Here is a 21,493-nt window from a genome sequence, read left to right as displayed (position 1 = left end):
ACAGTAATGGAGGGGTCTGTTGATGACTGGAGAGGTGACACTGCTGGGAATGCTGGGACATTATACAGTAATGGAGGGGTCTGGTGATGACTGGAGAGGTGACACTGCTGGGAATGCTGGGACATTATACAGTAATGGAGGGGTCTGGTGATGACTGGAGAGGTGACACTGCTGGGAATGCTGGGACATTATACAGTAATGGAGGGGTCTGGTGATGACTGGAGAGGTGACACTGCTGGGAATGCTGGGACATTATACAGTAATGGAGGGGTCTGGTGATGACTGGAGAGGTGACACTGCTGGGAATGCTGGGACATTATACAGTAATGGACGGGTCTGGTGATGACTGGAGAGGTGACACTGCTGGGACATTATACAGTAATGGAGGGGTCTGGTGATGACTGGAGAGGTGACACTGCTGGGACATTATACAGTAATGGAGGGGTCTGGTGATGACTGGAGAGGTGACACTGCTGGGAATGCTGGGACATTATACAGTAATGGAGGGGTCTGGTGATGACTAGAGAGGTGACACTGCTGGGAATGCTGGGGCATTATACAGTAATAGAGGGGTCTGGTGATGACTGGAGAGGTGACACTGCTGGGAATGCTGGGACATTATACAGTAATGGAGGGGTCTGGTGATGACTGGAGAGGTGACACTGCTGGGACATTATACAGTAATGGAGGGGTCTGGTGATGACTGGAGAGGTGACACTGCTGGGAATGCTGGGACATTATACAGTAATGGAGGGGTCTGGTGATGACTGGAGAGGTGACACTGCTGGGAATGCTGGGACATTATACAGTAATGGAGGGGTCTGGTGATGACTGGAGAGGTGGGAATGCTGGGACATTATACAGTAATGGAGGGGTCTGGTGATGACTGGAGAGGTGACACTGCTGGGAATGCTGGGACATTATACAGTAATGGAGGGGTCTGGTGATGACTGGAGAGGTGATACTGCTGGGAATGCTGGGACATTATACAGTAATGGAGGGGTCTGGTGATGACTGGAGAGGTGACACTGCTGGGACATTATACAGTAATGGAGGGGTCTGGTGATGACTGGAGAGGTGACACTGCTGGGACATTATACAGTAATGGAGGGGTCTGGTGATGACTGGAGAGGTGACACTGCTGGGACATTATACAGTAATGGAGGGGTCTGGTGATGACTGGAGAGGTGACACTGCTGGGAATGCTGGGACATTATACAGTAATGGAGGGGTCTGGTGATGACTGGAGAGGTTACACTGCTGGGACATTATACAGTAATGGAGGGGTCTGGTGATGACTGGAGAGGAGACACTGCTGGGAATGCTGGGACATTATACAGTAATGGAGGGGTCTGGTGATGACTGGAGAGGTGACACTGCTGGGAATGCTGGGACATTATACAGTAATGGAGGGGTCTGGTGATGACTGGAGAGGTGACACTGCTGGGAATGCTGGGACATTATACAGTAATGGAGGGGTCTGGTGATGACTGGAGAGGTGACACTGCTGGGAATGCTGGGACATTATACAGTAATGGAGGGGTCTGGTGATGACTGGAGAGGTGACACTGCTGGGAATGCTGGGACATTATACAGTAATGGAGGGGTCTGGTGATGACTGGAGAGGTGGGAATGCTGGGACATTATACAGTAATGGAGGGGTCTGGTGATGACTGGAGAGGTGACACTGCTGGGAATGCTGGGACATTATACAGTAATGGAGGGGTCTGGTGATGACTGGAGAGGTGATACTGCTGGGAATGCTGGGACATTATACAGTAATGGAGGGGTCTGGTGATGACTGGAGAGGTGACACTGCTGGGACATTATACAGTAATGGAGGGGTCTGGTGATGACTGGAGAGGTGACACTGCTGGGACATTATACAGTAATGGAGGGGTCTGGTGATGACTGGAGAGGTGACACTGCTGGGACATTATACAGTAATGGAGGGGTCTGGTGATGACTGGAGAGGTGACACTGCTGGGAATGCTGGGACATTATACAGTAATGGAGGGGTCTGGTGATGACTGGAGAGGTTACACTGCTGGGACATTATACAGTAATGGAGGGGTCTGGTGATGACTGGAGAGGAGACACTGCTGGGAATGCTGGGACATTATACAGTAATGGAGGGGTCTGGTGATGACTGGAGAGGTGACACTGCTGGGAATGCTGGGACATTATACAGTAATGGAGGGGTCTGGTGATGACTGGAGAGGTGACACTGCTGGGAATGCTGGGACATTATACAGTAATGGAGGGGTCTGGTGATGACTGGAGAGGTGACACTGCTGGGAATGCTGGGACATTATACAGTAACACCACTGGAGGGGTCGGGGTGATGACTGTATCATTATGTGTCAGGTTCCTATAAGGTGTCAGGACGTGGCGGTGTATTTCTCCATGGAGGAGTGGGAGTATGTAGAAGGACACAAGGATCAGTACAAGGATCAGGTGATGATGGAGGATCAGCAGCCCCTCACATCAGCAGGTAATACACATTACTATACACACACCTGTTTTTTACTTATACACTATCATTAATATAAGTTACAAGTATACAGTCAACAGAAAATGAGCCATAACCAGCGGTAATTGAAGTAAAGAAAATAATAACATCATTATACACTGCTCAAAAAAATAAAGGGAACACTAAGATAACACATTGTAGATTTGAATGAACTAATCGTATGAAATACTTTCGTCTTTACATAGTTGAATGCGCTGACAACAAAATCACACAAAAATGATCAATGGAAATCAAATGTATCAACCCATGGAGGTCTGGATATGGAGTCACACTCAAAATGAAAGTGGAAAACCGCACTACAGGCTGATCCAACTTTATGTAATGTCCTTATAACAAGTCACAATGATGCTCAGTAGTGTGTGTGGCCTCCACGTGCCCGTATGACCTCCCTACAACGCCTGGGCATGCTCCTGATGAGGTGGAGGATGGTCTCCTGAGGGATGTCCTCCCAGACCTGGACTAAAGCATCCGCCAACTCCTTGACAGTCTGTGGTGCAACGTGGCGCTGGTGGATGGAGCGAGACATGATGTCCTAGATGTGCTCAATCGGATTCAGGTCTGGGGAACGGGTGGGCCAGTCCATAGCATCAATGCCTTCCTCTTGCAGGAACTGCTGACACACTCCAGCCATATGAGGTCTAGCATTGTCTTGCATTAGGAGGAACCCAGGGCCAACCGCACCAGCATATGGTCTCACAAGGGGTCTGAGGATCTCATCTCGGTACCTAATGGCAGTCAGGCTACCTCTGGCAATCACATGAAGGGCTGTGCGGCCCCCCCAAAGAAATGCTACCCCACACCATTACTGACCCACCACCAAACCGGTCATGCTGGAGGATGTTGCAGGCAGCAGAACGTTCTCCACGGCGTCTCCAGACTCTTGTTACATGTGCTCAGTGTGAACCTGCTTTCATCTGTGAGAGCACAGGGCGCCAGTGGCAAATTTGCCATTCTTGGTGTTCTCTGGCAAATGCCAAACGTCCTGCACGGTGTTGGACTGTAAGCACAACCCCCACCTGTGGACGTCAGGCCCTTATACCACCCTCATGGAAACAGTTTAAGTGGACACATGCACATTTGTGGCCTGCTGGAGGTCATTTTGCAGGGCTCTGGCAGTGCTCCTCCTTGCACAAAGGTGGAGGTAGCGTTCCTGCTGCTGGGTTGTTGCCCTACTACAGCCTCCTCCACATCTCCTGATGTACTGGCCTGTCTCCTGGTAGCACCTCCATGCTCCGGACACTACGCTGACAGACACAGCAAACCTTCTTGCCACAGCTCGCATTGATGTGCCATCCTGGATGAGCTGCACTACCTGAGCCACTTGTGTGGGTTGTAGACTCCGTCTCATGCTACCACTAGAGTGAAAGCACCGCCAGCATTCAAAAGTGACCAAAACATCAGGCAGGAAGCATAGGAATTGAGAAATTGTCTGTGGTCACCACCTGCAGAACCACTCCTTTATTGGGGGTGTCTTGCTAATTGCCTATAATTTCCACCTGTTGTCTGTTCCATTTGCACAACAGCATGTGAAATTGATTGTCAATCAGTGTTGCTTCCTGAGTGGACAGTGGGATTTCACAGAAGTGTCATTGACTTGGAGTTATTTTGTGTTGTTTAAGTGTTCCCTTTATTATTTTTGTATATAAAGCCATTATGTTTCCAGTAGAAAACTACAAATAGGAAAGTGATACAAGTGGCCAACACACAGGTTTATTTTGTTTCCCTATCGATGTATGTAACGGATATTTTCTGGCACGGCATGAGTTGCAAAACTACAACTCCCAGCATGCCCGGACAGCCTTCGGCTGTCCGGGCATGCTGGGAGTTGTAGTCTTGCAACAGCTGGAGGCACCTTGGTTGGGAAACACTGCTTTAGGATATAAAAGAAGTAATCTGTTGTTATACACCTTATCCCTATCTATCTTTAGTCTCCCCTAGTGGGAGATTCTACTGTAATACTAATAGAAAACCGCATGTGCTTATCCAACTAGCACTTCGAAATAATTTTCAAGATAATATTAATCAAAAATAATTAAAATCTGTTTTATCCTCAGCAGATTCTTGTACCAGGAGATCAGAGGAGAATCTTCTATCTTCAGATTATAAAGCAGATGATGATATCACACAAGATACATATGAAGAACATTCCATTATCCCAGATACACCCTCAGCCCTTCACAGCCAAGATCTATCCTCTGATACTTTTAAGCAGATAGCTCACACAGAGAAGCAGCAGCCGTCTACATGTTCAGAATGTGAAAAATGTTTTACTGCAACATCAAATCTTGCGCAAAATGAAAGAAATCCCTCAGGGGAAAAGCCATTTTTATGTTCGGAGTGCGGGAAATCTTTTTCTCAGCTAGCGTATCTTCTTAGACACCATAGAATTCACACAGGGGAGAATCTATTTTCGTGCGAAGAATGCGGGAAATGTTTTATTTGGAAATCGGCTCTCCTTAAACATCAAAACTCACACACAGGGGAGAAGCCGTTTTCATGTTCAGAATGTGGGAAATGTTTCACTCAGAAAGCCCATCTTGTTCAGCATGAAAGAATTCACAGAGGAGAGAAGCCGTATCAGTGTTCAGAATGTCTGAGATGTTTTGCTCGAAAAACACATCTTATCACTCATCAGAGAACTCACACGGGGGAGAAGCCATTTTCGTGCCCAGAATGTGGGAAATGTTTCACTCGTCATTCAGGACTTGTTGCACATCAGAGAATTCACTCAGGCTAGAAGCCGGATTCATGCCTGGAATGTAGGAAATGTTTTACTGTGAACTCAACGTTTGCTGAACATCTGAGAATTCCATGTTCAGAATGTAGCAAAACAGTGAAGAAGCCTTTTTTTTTATGTGCAGATTGTGGGAAATGTTTTGTTCAGAAATCCCATATTAGACATAAAAGGACTAGCACAGGGAGGGATCAGTTTTTATTTAATTTTTTTAAACTTATCCTATAGACAAAGCATGCGAGGAAGAAATAAAACTGTTATAGTCACAGTAAAGTTGTGGGTCATACACTAGCAGGAGAGAGCAATTATAGGCAATAAATTATGATTGAAAATATCTGCAAATACCAATACATGGCTGTTATCATTATCCAAAAAAGCTAATATAATCCAGAAAATACATAAAATATAACTGTCGCTTAAAACTCGTTACCTATTGTTTATAAATCCAGAAGTCCAGAGAGTAAGAACGGGACCGCACTCACCAGTAATACTAAACCAACACCTTCTTTAAAGGGGTACTCCGGCCCCAAGACATCTTATCCCCTATCCAAAGGATAGGGGATAAGACGTCTGATCGCGGGGGTCCCGCTGCTGGGGACCCCCCGCAATCTAGCATGCAGTACCCACCTGTAAGCACTGCAGGAAGCGCTGGAGGCTCTGTCTTATGCCTCCCGACCACGGGGACGGAGTATCGTGACGTCACGACTCCGCCCACCTCAATGCAAGTCTATGGGAGGGGCATGACGGCCGTCACGCCCCCTCCCATAGACTTGCATTGAGGGGGCGGGGCGTGACGTCACAGGAGGGGGCGGAGTCGTGACATCACGAAACTCCGTCCTCGTGGCCGGGAGGCAGAAGACAGAGCCTCCAGCGCTTCCGGCAGTACTTACAGGTGGGTGCTGCATGCTAGATTGCGGGGGTCTCCAGCGATCAGACATCTTATCCCTTATACTTTGGATAGGGGATAAGATGTCTTGGGGCCGGAGTACCCCTTTAATTGGGGACAGTAAAAAGACATCTTATCCCCTATACTTTGGATAGGCGATAAGATGTCTTGGGGCCGGATTACCCCTTTAATCGGGGACAGTAAAATCACATAGAGCTGGACAATCGTAGGTGCGTTCACAAAATACGAGCAACAATTGTTTCGCGCCGCTGTGCTTCCTCTTGGCTCACAGTTCAATACGTCAACATGCTGCGCTAAATAGGTACAATGCATTTTCCTCCCCCGGGTCCAACTAAGGGGCGTGCACCTGTAGAGGACAGGGAGGGGCCACGCCCATACCTATCATCCCCACAGCGAGCGCCCTTCGTTGCCCCGGGCAATGCCACTATACAACAGTATGTGCTACTTTATGCCTAAATGTATTTACTAACTATACTGCTATAAATATTGCTAAACACCTCACAAAAAGTGCATAGAAAATACATATAAATAGTGACATATAGTAAAAACAAACGATGAATTACAGAAAAACACTCATGTCCACTTTATCATTAAAGGGGTTCTCCACCATAAGGTGATTTTAGTACGTACCTGGCAGACAGTAATGGACATGCTTAGGAAGGATCTGCGCTTGTCTTGGGGCTAAATGGCTATGTTGTGAGATTACCATAACACTGTGGCTAACTTTTTGTGAACTTGTATTTCCTGTTTGACTTATGGGATTTGTAGTCAAAAAAACATAATTGCATTTTCCTCCCTCCCACACATCAGCCACCCCACCCATTAAAACATAAATGAGCTGCATCCATTCAAAAGACCTGTGGTTTTCAATCAGGGTGCCTACAGCTGTTGCATTAGTTGCAGATTGATCTCTCTCCCACCAAGCGATCCCTCCACCCATTGAAGCAGACAGGCTCCCTGTCATCCGCTGACTAGTGATGTCATTTCTCGGCCGCATTGCAACCTTGGAAAAATCTGAGACAACAGTCATTTTGTATGCTGGTAAAAATAAATAGTCGGGTGAAAATCACAGAAGAATTGTGAGAAAGCCGTCACACACAGGTACAGACACTATATTATGAAGTGATTATTACAACAAGAAAGGAAGGGCTCAACCAATGTATTGCAGCAATATAGTAGGGGTGCTACTTGCAGCAAGAAAAGCACAATATCTATTCAAGAAAAAGCGAGCTGCAAACAGTGCACACCCAAAATGAATTTGAATGCAAAAAACTTTATTCATAGAAACCACAAAAGGGAGACACATACATCTAAAACCATTTAAAAAGGTTAATTTGTGAGCCTGATAACATCACTGGGGAAGGGGACATGACCCCCCAACCCTGCCCTAATTCCAATATACAGTGACCCCCGACCTACGATGGCCCCGACATATGATGAAATCGACATACGATGGCCTCTCACATACGATGGCCCCGACATACGATGCTTTTTTATGTCGGGGCCATCGCATTAAGTGTTATCCGGCAGCGCCAAATGCTTAAGCTGCTGCCGGATAGCAGCTTAATGTTCCCCGTGTGGTGCGGTAAGTATTACTTACCCCTCACCGATGCTCCGGGTCCAGCGCTGGTCTTCCGGTGTCTTCTCGGCCCTCTACGATGACGTCAATACGCTGCTGCGCACGTCATCCAATAGGAATGGCGTACACAGCGGCGCAATGACGTCGCTACGCAGGCCCAGTAAGGCCTTGCAGAAGACAGAAGAGGACTGGAGAAGACAGCAGAGGACCGGAGAAGACAGCGGAGGACCGGAGAAGACAGCGGAGGACCGGAGAAGACAGCGGAGGACCGGAGAAGACAGCGGAGGACCGGAGAAGACAGCGGAGGACCGGAGAAGACAGCGGAGGACCGGAGAAGACAGCGGAGGACCGGAGAAGACAGCGGAGGACCGGAGAAGACAGCGGAGGACCGGGGAAGACAGCGGAGGACCGGAGAAGACAGAGGAGGACCGGAGAAGACAGCGGAGGACCGGGGAAGACAGCGGAGGACCGGAGAAGACAGAGGAGGACCGGAGAAGACAGCGGAGGACCGGAGAAGACAGCGGAGGACCGGAGAAGACAGCGGAGGACCGGAGAAGACAGCGGAGGACCGGAGAAGACAGCGGAGACCAGGGGACACCATCTCGAGCGGCGGGGACAGGTGAGTACAGCTTCCTATACTTTACATTGCACGAATCCCTCAACATATGATGGATTCGACAAACGATGGCTCGTTTGGAACGAATTACCATCGTATGTTGAGGGACCACTGTACAAATAAAGCTAGTACTCCAAAGTAGTGTGTAAAGGATGACAAAAGATCATAATATAAGTAAGTGGAATAAATATAGTACAAATATTGCAAATAAATAAAGGATAGCCCTTCTGCTATTCTAATCCTGCTCCTTCATCTGTGGTTTGCTTATTTCTGTACTTTATTTATTTGCAATATTTGTACTATATTTATTCCACTTACTTATATTATGATCTTTTGTCATCCTTTACACACTACTTTGGAGTACTAGCTTTATTTGTATATTGGAATTAGGGCAGGGTTGGGGTTTGGGGGGTCATGTCCCCTTCCCCAGTGATGTTATCAGGCTCACAAATGAGCCTTTTTAAATGGTTTTAGATGTATGTGTCTCCCTTTTGTGGTTTCTATGAATAAAGTTTTTTGTATTCAAATTCATTTTGGGTGTGCACTGTTTGCAGCTCGCTTTTTCTTGAATATACACTATATTATGAACTACACTAACTTTACAGCCCCTGTAGCATAGTCAAATAAAAAAAATTCCTGGTATACCCCTTTAACCCCTTCCAACAAATGGACTTATGAACGTCCATTTTTCCTGTCACTTAAGGCAAATGGACGTTCATAAACGTCTAGTACATTTTCTATCACCATGTCCGTTGGCATGGTGATAGAAACGTCATCTCAGCTGTTCTGGACAGCTGACCGATGACACTAATGACCAATAAGAATGGTCCCCTGCTGCTGATCATTGTCATTAGTCAGTCAGTTAGTGACTGACTAATGACAAGGACTTGCGGGGTTTCGGGCTGATCGGGTCTCTGGTGACCCTACAGCCCGGAAAATAAGGATTATCGGAGCTGTCAGAGACAGCCCCGATCATCCTAGAGGGATAGGAGTGAGGTGGCAGCTGCCACCTCGCTCCTATCCCCTGCCATTGGTCCTTAGGACAAACTGACCAATGGCAGGATGGGGGTAGGGGGTTAAAGTTGAAATCCCCGCTCTACCCCGCCCTTTGATGTCGGGGCAGAGCGGGGGGGAGATTGCGGCAGGTGCCGGGACCGGCGATCACAGCGGGACTGGCGGCGGGACCGGCGGACGCAACAGTAAAGATCAGCGGTAAGTGATCTTCACTGCTGCGTTCCAGGAGTTGTAGTTTTGTAACATCTGGAGGGCCACAGTTTGGATACCACTGTGTGTCCAAACTGTAGCTCTTCCAGATGTTACAAAACTACAACTCCCAGCATGCCCAGACAGCCTTTGGTCCAGACAGTCCAGGCATGCTGGGAGTTGTAGTTCTGTAACATCTGGCCCTTCAGATGTTGCAGAACTACAACTCCCAGCATGCCCAGACAGCCTTTGGTCCAGACAGTCCAGGCATGCTGGGAGTTGTAGTTCTGTAACATCTGGCCCTTCAGATGTTGCAGAACTACAACTCCCAGCATGCCTGGATAGTCTGGGCATTTTTGGAGTTGAGGTTTTGCAACATCTGGAGGGCTGCAGTTTGGACACCACTGCACAGTGGAATCCTAACTGTGGCCCTCCAGATGTTGCAAAACTACAACTCCCAACATGTACCATTTTGGAAACTAAACCCTCCTTGGAATATAAAAAGGGGTATAGTGAGCCTTAACACCCCACAGGTGTTTGATGAATTTTCGTTAAAGTTGGACGTGAAAATGAAAATTTGGTATTTTTTCACTAAATGCTGGTGTTATCCCAAATTTTTCATTTTCACAAGGGGTAATAGGAAAAAAGCCCCCCAAAATTAGTAACATCATAGCTTCTGAGTATATAAATACCCCATATGTGGATGTTAAGTGCTCTGTGGGCAAACTACAGTGCTCAGAAGAGAAGAAGCACCATTGGTCTTTTGGAGAGAGAATGTGTCTGGAATTGAAGGCCATGCGTGTTTACAAAGCCTTTACAAAAAGTGCCAGAACAATGCCCCCCCCACATGTGACCCCATTTTGGAAACTACACCCCTCAAGAAATTTAATAAGGGGTGCAGTGAACATTTACACCTCACAGGTGTCTGACAGATTTTTTGAACAGTCGTCTGTAAAAATGAAAAAATTTATTTTTCATTTGCACAGCCCACTGTTCCAAAGATCTGTCAAAGGCCAGTGGGGTATAAATGCTTACTGCACCCCTTGTTTAATTCTGTGAGGGATGTAGTTTCCGAAATAGGGTCACATGGGGGGGGGGGGCTTTGTAAACGCACATGACCCCCGACCTCCATTCCAAACAAATTCTCTCTTCAAAAGCCCAATGGCGCTCCTTCTCTTCTGAGCATTGTAGTTCGCCCACAGAGCACTTTACATCCACATATGGGGTATTTCCATACTCCATACATGCATTTTCTCCTATTACCTCTTGTAATAATGGTAAGTTTGGGAAATAAACTGCATTTTATTGGAAAACATTTTTTTATTTACACATCCGACTTTAACAAAAAGTCATCAAACACATGTGGGGTGTTAAGGCTCACTGTACCCCTTGTTACATTCCTTGAGGGGTGTAGTTTCCAAAATAGTATGCCATGTGTTTTTTTTTTGCTGTTCTGACACCATAAGGGCTTCCTAAATGCAACATGCCCCCCAAAAACCATTTCAGCTAAATTCTCCAAATGTGACTCCTCTTCTGAGCATTGTAGTTCGCCCGCAGTGCATTTGACTTCCACACATGGGGTGTTTCCATACTCAGAAGAGATGGGATTACAAATTTTGGGGGGCATTTTCTCCTATTACCCCTTGTAAAAATGTAAAATTTGGGGGAAAACCAGCATTTATTGTGAAAAAAAAAATGTATATGTACACATCCAACTTTAACGAAAAGTCTTCAAAAACCTGTGGGGTGTTAAGACTCACTATACCCCTTGTTACATTCCTTGAGGGGTGTAGTTTCCAAAATAGTATACCACATGTTTTTTTTTTTTTTTTTTTTTTGCTGTTCTGGCACCATTTCAGAAAAACTCACTCTCCAAAATCCCATTGTCGCTCCTTCCCTTCTGAGCCCTCTGCTGCGTCCACCGAACACTTGACATACACGTATGATGTATTTCCTTACTCGAGAGAAATTGGGTTACACATTTTGGGGTGTTTTCTCCCTTAACCCCTTGTAAAAATTCAAAAACTGGGTCTACAAGAACATGCGAGTGTAAAAAATGAAGATTTTGAATTTTCTCCTTCACTTTCCTGCAATTCCTGTGAAACACCTAAAGGGTTAACACACTTACTGAATGTCATTTTGAATACTTTGAGGGGTGCAGTTTTTATAATGGGGTCATTTATGGGGTATTTTTTTTTTTAATAAGAAAGCCCTTCAAATCAACTTCAAAACTGAACTGGTCCGTGAAAAATTCCGATTTAGAAAATTTTGTGAAAAATTTGAAAATTGCTGCTGAACTTTGAAGCCCTCTGGTGTCTTCCAAAAGTAAAAACATCTCAACTTTATGATGCAAACATAAAGTAGACATATTGTATATGTGAATTAATATAAAATGTATTTGTTATGTCTATTTTCCTTACAAGCATAGAGTTTCAAAGTTAAAAAAATGCTACATTTTCAAATTTTTTATGAAATTTGGGAATTTTTCACCAAGAAAGGATGCAAGTATCGACGAAAATTTACCACTATGCTAAAGTAGAATATGTCACGTAAAAACAATCTCGGAATCAATTTCATGAGTAAAAGCATTCCAGAGTTATTAATGCTTAAAGTGACAGTGGTCAGATGTGCAAAAAACACTCTGGTCCTTAACCCTTTAAGGACCAGGTTATTTTACACCTTAGGACCAGAGCGTTTTTTGCACATCTGACCATTGTCACTTTAAACATTAATAACTCTGGAATGCTTTTAGTTATCAATCTGATTCCGAGATTGTTTTTTCGTGACATATTCTACTTTAACATAGTGGTAAAATTTTGTGGTAACTTGCATCCTTTCTTGGTGAAAAATCCCAAAATTTGATGAAAAATTTGAAAATTTTGCATTTTTCTAACTTTGAAGCTCTCTGCTTGTAAGGAAAATGGATATTCAAAATATTTTTTTATTTTATTCACATTTCCAATATGTCTACTTTATGTTTGCATCATAAAATTGACGTGTTTTTACTTTTGGAAGACACCAGAGGGCTTCAAAGTTCAGCAGCACTTTTCCAATTTTTTGCAAAATTTTGAACCTCGCTTTTTTTCAGAGACCAGTTCAGGTTTGAAGTGGATTTGAAGGGTCTTCCCATTAGAAATACCCCACAAATGACCCCATTATAAAAACTACACCCCCCAAAGTATTCAAAATGACAATCAGTAAGTGTTTTAACCCTTAAGGTGTTTCACAGGAATAGCAGCAAAGTGAAGGAGAGAATTCACAATCTTTATTTTTTACACTCGCATGTTCTTGTAAACCCAATTTTTGAATTTTTACAAGGGGTAAAAGGAGAAAATGTATACTTATATTTGTAGCCCAATTTCTCTCGAGTAAGCACATACCTCATATGTCTATGTAAAGTGTTCGGCAGGCGCAGTAGAGGGCTCAGAAGCGAAGGAGCGACAAGGGGATTTTGGAGAGTACGTTTTTCAGAAATGGTTTTTGGGGGGCATGTTGCATTTAGGAAGCCCCTATGGTGCCAGAACAGCAAAAATAACCCGCATGGCATACCATTTTGGAAACTAGACCCCTTGGGGAACGTAACAAGGAATAAAGTGAGCCTTAATACCCCACAGGTGTTTCACGACTTTTGCATATGTAAAAAAAATTTAAAAAAATTTCACTAAAATGTGTGTTTCCCCCCAAATTTCGCATTTTTGCAAGGGTTAATAGCAGAAAATACCCCCCAAAATTTGTAACCCCATCTCTTCTGAGTATGGAGGCACCCCATAAGTTGGCATGAAGTGCATTACGGGTGAACTACAATGCTCCGAAGAGAAGGAGTGATATTTGACTTTTTGAGAGCAAATTTTGCTCGGGGGGCATGTCGCATTTAGGAAGCCCCTATGGTGCCAGAACAGCAAAAAAAAAACACATGGCATACCATTTTGGAAACTAGACCCCTTGAGGAACGTAACAAGGAATAAAGTGAGCCTTAATACCCCACACAGGTTTCACGACTTTTGCATATGTAAAAAAATATATATATATTTTTCACAAAAATGTGTGTTTCCCCCCAAATTTCACATTTTTGCAAGGGTTAATAGCAGAAAATACCCCCCAAAATTTGTAACCCCATCTCTTCTGAGTATGGAGGTACCCCATAAGTGGACCTGAAGTGCACTACGGGCGAACTACAATGCTCTGAAGAGGAGGAGCACCATTGAGCTTTTGGAAAGAGAATTCGTTTGGAATGGTAGTCAGGGGCCATGTGCATTTACAAAGCCCCCCGTGGTGCCAGAACAGTTGACCCCCCCCCCACATGTGACCCCATTTTGGAAACTACACCCCTCACAGAATTTAATAAGTGGTGCAGTGAGCATTTACACCCCACTGGCGTTTGACAGATCTTTGGGACAGTGGGCAGTGCAAATGGAAAATTACATTTTTCATTTTCACGGATCACTGTTCCAAAAATCTGTCAGACACCTGTGGGGCGTAAATGCTCACTGCGCCCCTTATTACATTACATGAGGGGTGTAGTTTCCAAAATGGGGTCACATATGGGGGGGGGTCCATTGTTCTGGTACCATGGGGGCTTTGTAAACACAAGTGGCCTTCAATTCCGGACAAATTTTCTCTTCAAAATCCCAATGGCCTCTCTTCTGAGCATTGTAGTGCACCCATAGAGCACTTTACATCCACATATGGGGTATGCTCTTACTCAGAAGAAATTGGGTTACAAATTTTGGGGGGCTTTTTTTTATTTTCCCTTGTGAAAATGAAAAATTTAGGATGACACCAGCATTTTAGTGAAAAACATATTTTTTTTCATTTTCCCATCCAACTTTAATGAAAATTTGTCAAACACCTGTGGGGTGTTCAGGCTCACTAAACCCCTTGTTACGTTCCGTGAGGGGTGTCGTTTCCAAAATGGGGTCACATGTCTGTATTTATTGTTTTGCACTTATGTCAGAACCGCTGTAAAATCAGCCACCCCTGTGCAAATCACCAATTTAGGCCTCAAATGTACATGGTGCGCTTTGTAAACACACATGGCCTTCAATTCTTCTGGACAAATTTTCTCTTCAAAATCCCAATAATGCTCCCTCTCTTCTGAGCATTGTAGTTCGCCCCCAGAGCACTTTACATTCACATATGGGGTATGTTCTTACTCAGAAGAAATGGGGTTACAAAGTTAGGTTTTATTTTTACTGTTTTCCCTTGTGAAAATGAAAAATTTTGGGTAACACATTTTAGTGAAACATTTTTTACTCTCATTTTCCCATCCAAATTTTACGAAAATTCGTCAAACACCTGTGGGGTGTTAAGGCTCACTATACCCCTTGTCATGTTTCGTGAGGGGTGTAGTTTCCAAAATGGGGTATTTATGTGGGTATTTATTTTTTGTGTTTATGTCAGAACCACTGTAAAATCAGCCACCCCTGTGCAAATCACCAATTTAGGCCTCAAATGTACATAGTGCACTCTCACTCCTGAGCCTTGTTGTGCGCCCGCAGAGCATTTTACGCCCACATATGGGGTATCTCTGTACTCAGGAGAAATTGCGTTACAAATTTTGGGGGTCTTTTTTTCCTTTTACCTCCCGGGAAAATAAAAAGTAAAGGACAACACCAGCATGTTAATGTAAAAAAAAATTTTTTTTTTACACTAACAGGCTGGTGTAGACCCCAACTTTTCTTTTTCATAAGGGGTAAAAGGAAAAAAAGCCCCCAAAATTAGTAACGCAATTTCTCCCGAGTACGGAGATACCCCATATGTGGCACTAAACTGTTTCCTTGAAATACGACAGGGCTCTGAAGTGAGAGAGCGCCATGCGCATTTGAGGACTAAATTAGGGATTGCACAGGGGTGGACATAGGGGTATTCTACGCCAGTGATTCCCAAACAGGGTGCCTCCAGCTGTTGCTAAACTCCCAGCATGCCTGGACAGTCAGTGGCTGTCCGGAAATGCTGGGAGTTGTTGTTTTGCAACAGCTGGAGGCTCTGTTTTGGAAAAACCCTGCCGTACAATACGTTTTTTTTTTTTTTATTAGGGGGACAGTGTAAGGGGGTGTATATGTAGTGTTTTACTCTTTATTATGTGTAAGTGTAGTGTTTTTAGGGTACGTTCACACTGGCGGGTTTACAGTGAATTTACCGCTAGGAGTTTGCGCTGCGGTGAAAAATTTGCCACAGCCCAAACTTGAAGCAGAAAACTTACTGTAAACCCACCAGTGTGAATGAACCCTGTACGTTCACATGGGGGGGCAAACCTCCAGCTGTTTCAAAACTACAACTTCCAGCATGTACTGACAGACCGTGCATGCTGGGAGTTGTACTTTTGCAACAGCTGGAGGCACACTGGTTGGAAAACCTTCAGTTAGGTTCTGTTACCTAACTCAGTATTTTCCAACCAGTGTGCCTCCAGCTGTTGCAAAACTTCAACTCCCAGCATGTACTTATCGCCGAAAGGCATGCTGAGAGATGTAGTTATGCAACAGCTGGAGGGATCGCAACTACAACTCCCAGCATGCCCAGAGAGCTGTTTAGGCTTGCTGGGAGTTGCAGTTTTGCAACATCTGTAGAGCTATAGTTTAGAGACCACTGCATAGTGGTCTCCAAACTGTGGACCTCCAGATGTTGCAAAACTACAACTCCCAGCATGCCCAGACAGCAAACTGCTGTCTGGGCATGCTGGGAGTTGTAGTTTTGCAAGATCTGGAGGTGCACAGTATAGAGATCACTTTGCAGTGGTCTCAAACTGTAGACCTCCAGCTGTTGCAAAACTGCAACTCCCAGCAAGCCTAAACAGCTCTCTGGGCATGCTGGGAGTTGTAGTTTTGCAACATCTGGAGGGTTACAGTTTAGAGACCACTATAGTGGTCTCAGACTGTAGCCCTCCAGATGTTGCTAAGTAACTCACCGGCTTCCGTCGGATCCAGGGAGCTGCGTCGCCGTCCTCTTCTTCCGCCGATCGTCGCCCGCTGCCGCCGCTGATCGTCGCCGCTGCCGCCGCTGATCGTCGCCGCTGCCGTCGCCGATGGGTAAGTGGATCTTCGGCGCCGGTCCCTGTCGGTTTCCCCGTCCTGCACCGCCTATTGTGGGAGGGCAGGACGGGGAAACCGAAAGTAAACCCCTCCGCCCCCGATCTGCTATTGGTGGTCGCGTCTAGACCACCAATAGCAGAGATAGGAGGGGTGGCAACCCTGCCAACTCACTCCTATCGCTACAGGGGGATCGTGGGTGTCTAGGACACCCGCGATCCCCCTTCTATTCCGGGTCACCGGGTCACCATAGACCCGTATGACCCGGAATCGGCGCAAATCGCAAGTGTGAATTCACTTGCGATTTGCGCCAATCGCCGACATGGGGGGGTCTAATGACCCCCCTGGGCATTTGCGCGGGGTGCCTGCTGATAGATATCAGCAGTCACCCCGGCGCGATCCCCGCCCGGCGCGCGGCGGGGACCGAAATTCCCACGGGCGTACAGGTACGCTCTTGGTCCTTAAGTACCAGGGAGCAAAGGCGTACCTGTACGCCCTTGGTCCTTAAGGGGTTAAGGTGAAAATGGGCTTGTTCCTTAAGGGGTTAAAGGGGTACTCCGGTGGAAAACTTTTTATTTTTAACTCTAACTCATAGAAGAAAGAATAGTCGGCACCACCATTATGTCTGTGTATCTGTATCCTACCACAACTATACAGCGGATGACTGCAGGTGCAACAGGTGTAAATGTACTAGTAAACAAGAAACAGGAGCGCTACACGCACAAGAAACACTAGTATACAATGTCACATGAAAGAGGAAAAGAAAAGTGCGGAGCCCTCACCGTTCCGGTATTCGGCAGACACAACCAGGTAAATCCAGGACCGCTTCGGTCTATACGGAGACCCGGTGATCAGACATCCGCTTCAGTCTATGCAGGAGAGTGGCAGGTGGAACGGGGGAGTTCAGACGCCAGGCCACGGACCGTATCACTCCCCTAGGCGCTTCATCAGGACGTCATCACGTATACTCTGTGCTTTTAACCTTCTTCCCAAGGTACATCAAACCAGTGAGGGAACACCAAAAAAATTAACTGTTGGTGTGCCAGTGCAAATAGTACAAAAAGGATAAAAACAATCTTATGAAGAATACTATCCTCCTAGTGAACAAGAAAAATCTATGTAGGGGAAATAGGAGGCTCTAAAGCATAATATGGGGCATTCTTAAAGCAAAGCACTTAATTTGTTCTTATCATTAAAGGAGTACTCTGGTGCAGAGTATTCCTGCTCCGTCCTGCCCGGGCTGCAAAAAGAATGAAAATGAACCATCTCTCACCTTCCTGGGTTCCCGCGGAGCGCCACTACAGCTGATCGGTCCTCCGGTCCATCCTCTTCATACTTCCGTGTGTAGCGAAGCGTCACATGGCGCTCAGCCTATCGCCGGCCACCGCGATGTTCTGCCTCGGCCCATAATAGGTTGAGCGTCATGTGACGCTTCATTCACACGGAAGTATGAAGAGGATGGACCGGAGGACTGATTAGCTGTAGTGGCGCTCCGCGGGAACCCAGGAAGGTGAGAGATGGTTCATTTTCATTTTTTTTTTTTTGCAGCCCGGGCAGGACGGAGCAGGAGTACTCTGCACCAGAGTACTTGTTAGGATTCGGCAGGCTGGATGTGGATCCTCTGTGTCAGCGAGGGATTGGCGTTGACCGTACTGGTGGACCGGTTCTAAGCTGCTACTGGTATTCACCAGAGCCCGCCGCAAAGCGGGATGGTCCTGCTGCGGCGGTAGCAACCAGGTCGTATCCACTGGTAACGGCTCAACCTCGCTGACTGCTGAGAAGGCGTGGGACAGAAGAACTAGACAGAGGCGAGGTCAGACGTAGCAGAAGGTCAGGGCAGGCGGCAAGGTTCGTAGTCAATGGTAACGGCAGAAGGTCTGGAAACACTGGTATGGCAATCACAGGAAACGCTTTCACTAGGCACAAGGGCAACAAGATCCGGCAATGCTGGGAAGGGGAAGTGAGGTTATAAAGACGTGGAGCAGGTGGGAGCTAATTACACTGATTGGGCCAGGCACCAATTAGTGGTGCACTGGCCCTTAAAATCTTAGAGAGCTGGCGCACGCGCGCCCTAGGGAGCGGAGCCACGCGCCAGGACGTGACAGCCGGGGATCGGCACAGATAAGTGGATTGGAATGCGATCCGCGAGCGGGCGCGTCCCGCTATGCGAATCGCATCCCCGTCGGCAGTGTCAGTGCAGCGCTCCCAGTCAGCAGGTCTGACCGGGGTGCTGCAGAGAGGAGAATGCCTCGAGCGCTCCGGGGAGGAGCAGGGACCCGGAGCGCTCGGCGTAACAGTACTCCTTTAAGACCCAGCGGTCCTGTTGCGTTCATCCTGAGGATCCATCTGGATTCCTTCTGTAATAGTAACTGATGCCTATCTTTGCCTCTGCTTGAAAACTCAATCCTCTCTAAAGCTCCAAACTTTAACCCTGTAGTACTACCATTATGGCATGTGGTCATATGATTAATGAAACGCTGTGATCCCTTACCAGTTCGAATAGATCTGATATGTTGCCTAACTCTGTGAAACATTGGGCGTTTCGTCTTCCCTACGTAGTATAACCCGCACTCACAAATCATGCAGTACACTACGTAGGAAGATCTACATGTCACGGGTTGTTAAACATATACAGTGTAACCTCTTAATTGTATGATTTTTGCTTTTAGGTTCATGTCGCAAAACGAACATGAACCTCAGCAAAAATTCCCTACCCTTCGGGTGTCAGTAAGCCAGTGAGAGTATTTTATCCTCTTCTTTCTGTTTGTTCTTCAGATAGTCACCAGTCACTGTCGCGCCTATAGGTGATAATTGGTTTTTGATGTCTCATATCACCGATGTCCATTTCTTTATCCAACATACACCAGTTTGCATTAATAACCTGCCTGATTCTGTCATTTAAAGGGGAGTTTCTAAAAGAGAACACAGCTCTAGGTGTTTCCTCATCAGATCTTTCATCTTTGCAGGTAAGTTACTCTCTTGATATTTTATCAATTCTGGCCCGAGCCTGCCTTACCACTTTTTTTGGGTATCCTCTCACAGTCAGACGATTGGACAAATCCTCTATTTGTTGATTCAATATTTCAGTATTGCTATTGATGCGCTTTAAGCGTACCATCTGACTGTAGGGGATTCCATTCTTCATTTGTGATGTATGGGATGATGCATAATGAAGATAAGCATTCCTGGCGGTACTTTTCCTGAAACCTGCTGTTTGAATTTGATTATTAACAATGCTAATTTGTACATCCAAAAATTCCAACCTATTGCACCCAAATATAGCTGTAAACAACATATTCATATCGTTAGTATCATTGAGATATGAGACGAACTCTCGGAACTGGTCCGCGAGAATATCGTCCACATATCTCAAGATAAGCCTTATGTACTGGAGAGTAATGTACTCTACATTTTTCATTTTCACGGACCACTGTTCCAAAAAATCTGCCAGACACCTGTGGGGCCTAAATGCTCATGGCACCCCTTATTACATTACATGAGGGGTGTAGTTTCCAAAATGGGGTCACATGTGGGGGGGTCCACTGTTCTGGCACTATGGGGGCTTTGTAAACACACGTGGCCTTCAATTCTGGACAAATTTTCTCTTCAAAATCCCAATAGTGCTCCCTCTCTTCTGAGCATTGTAGTTCGCCCCCAGAGCACTTTACATTCACATATGGGGTATATTCTTATGGGGTTACAAAGTTAGGTTTTATTTTTACTGTTTTCCCTTGTGAAAATGAAAAATTTTGGGTAACACATTTTAGTGAAAAATTTTTTACTCTCATTTTCCCATCCAAATTTTACGAAAATTCATCAAACACTTGTGGGGTGTTAAGGCTCACTATACCCCTTGTCATGTTTCGTGAGGGGTGTAGTTTCCAAAATGGGGTATTTATGTGGGTATTTATTTTTTGTGTTTATGTCAGAACCGCTGTAAAATCAGCCACCCCTGTGCAAATCACCAATTTAGGCCTCAAATGTACATAGTGCGCTCTCACTCCTGAGCCTTGTTGTGTGCCCGCAGAGCATTTTACGCCCACTTATAGGGTATTTCCGTACTCAGGAGAAATTGCGTTACAAATTTTGGGGGTCTTTTTTTCCTTTTACCGCTTGTGAAAATAAAAAGTATGGGGCAACACCATAAACATATGTGGTATTACTGCGTGCGGAAATGTCCGAATTATAAAAATATATTGTTAATTAAACTGCACGGTCAATGGCGTGCGCGCAAAAAAATTTCAAAGTCCAAAATAGTGGATTTTTTGTCACTTTTTATAACATGAAAAAATGAATAAAAATCAGATCAATGCAAAAATGGTACCGCTAAAAACTTCAGATCACGGTGCAAAAAATGAGCCCTCATACCGCCCCATACACGGAAAGATTAAAAAGTTATAGGGGTCAGAAGATGACAATTTTTTACATTTTCCTGCATGTAGTTATGATTTTTCCAGAAGTACGACAAAATCAAACCTATATAAGTAGGGTATCATTTTAACCATATGGACCTACAGAATAAAGATAAGGTGTAATTTTTACCGAAAAATGTACTGTGTAGAAACGGAAGCCCCCAAAAGTTACAAAATGGCATTTTGCCTCACAATAATGTTTTTTTTTCGTTTCGCCGTAGATTTTTGGGTAAAATGACTAATGTCACTGCAAAGTAGAATTGGCGACACAAAAAATAAGCCATCATATGGATTTTTAGGTGCAAAATTGAAAGAGTTATGATTTTTTAAAGGTAAGGAGGAAAAAATGAAAATGCAAAAACGGAAAAACGCTGAGTCCTTAAGGGGTTAAGCGTTAAATTAACTATACTATATTTTAAGTGGACATATCAGTAACATGTGACCAAGTATTATCGAAATATCTCCAGCCGTTTGGAAGTTATGC

General features: G+C 45.3%; 1 protein-coding gene across 2 annotated transcripts in view; it reads left to right on the top strand.

Moving 5' to 3' along the window:
* LOC130296441 (zinc finger protein 432-like) overlaps window positions 1-21,493 on the top strand; it is a 130,286-nt gene that overhangs the window by 8,171 nt on the left and 100,622 nt on the right. The window contains exon 4 of one of the 2 annotated variants that reach the window (XM_056547973.1): window positions 2,368-2,494. The exons of the other annotated variant lie outside the window; for it this stretch is intronic. Coding sequence (XP_056403948.1) covers window positions 2,368-2,494 — 127 coding nt within the window. The remainder of the gene's footprint in view (window positions 1-2,367; window positions 2,495-21,493) is intronic. 2 annotated transcript variants of the gene reach the window in all.

Source organism: Hyla sarda, chromosome 1 (assembly GCF_029499605.1).
Source record: "Hyla sarda isolate aHylSar1 chromosome 1, aHylSar1.hap1, whole genome shotgun sequence".
In the NCBI taxonomy this organism is placed as follows: Eukaryota; Metazoa; Chordata; class Amphibia; order Anura; family Hylidae; genus Hyla; species Hyla sarda.
This window is presented reverse-complemented; position numbering and strand designations above follow the sequence as displayed.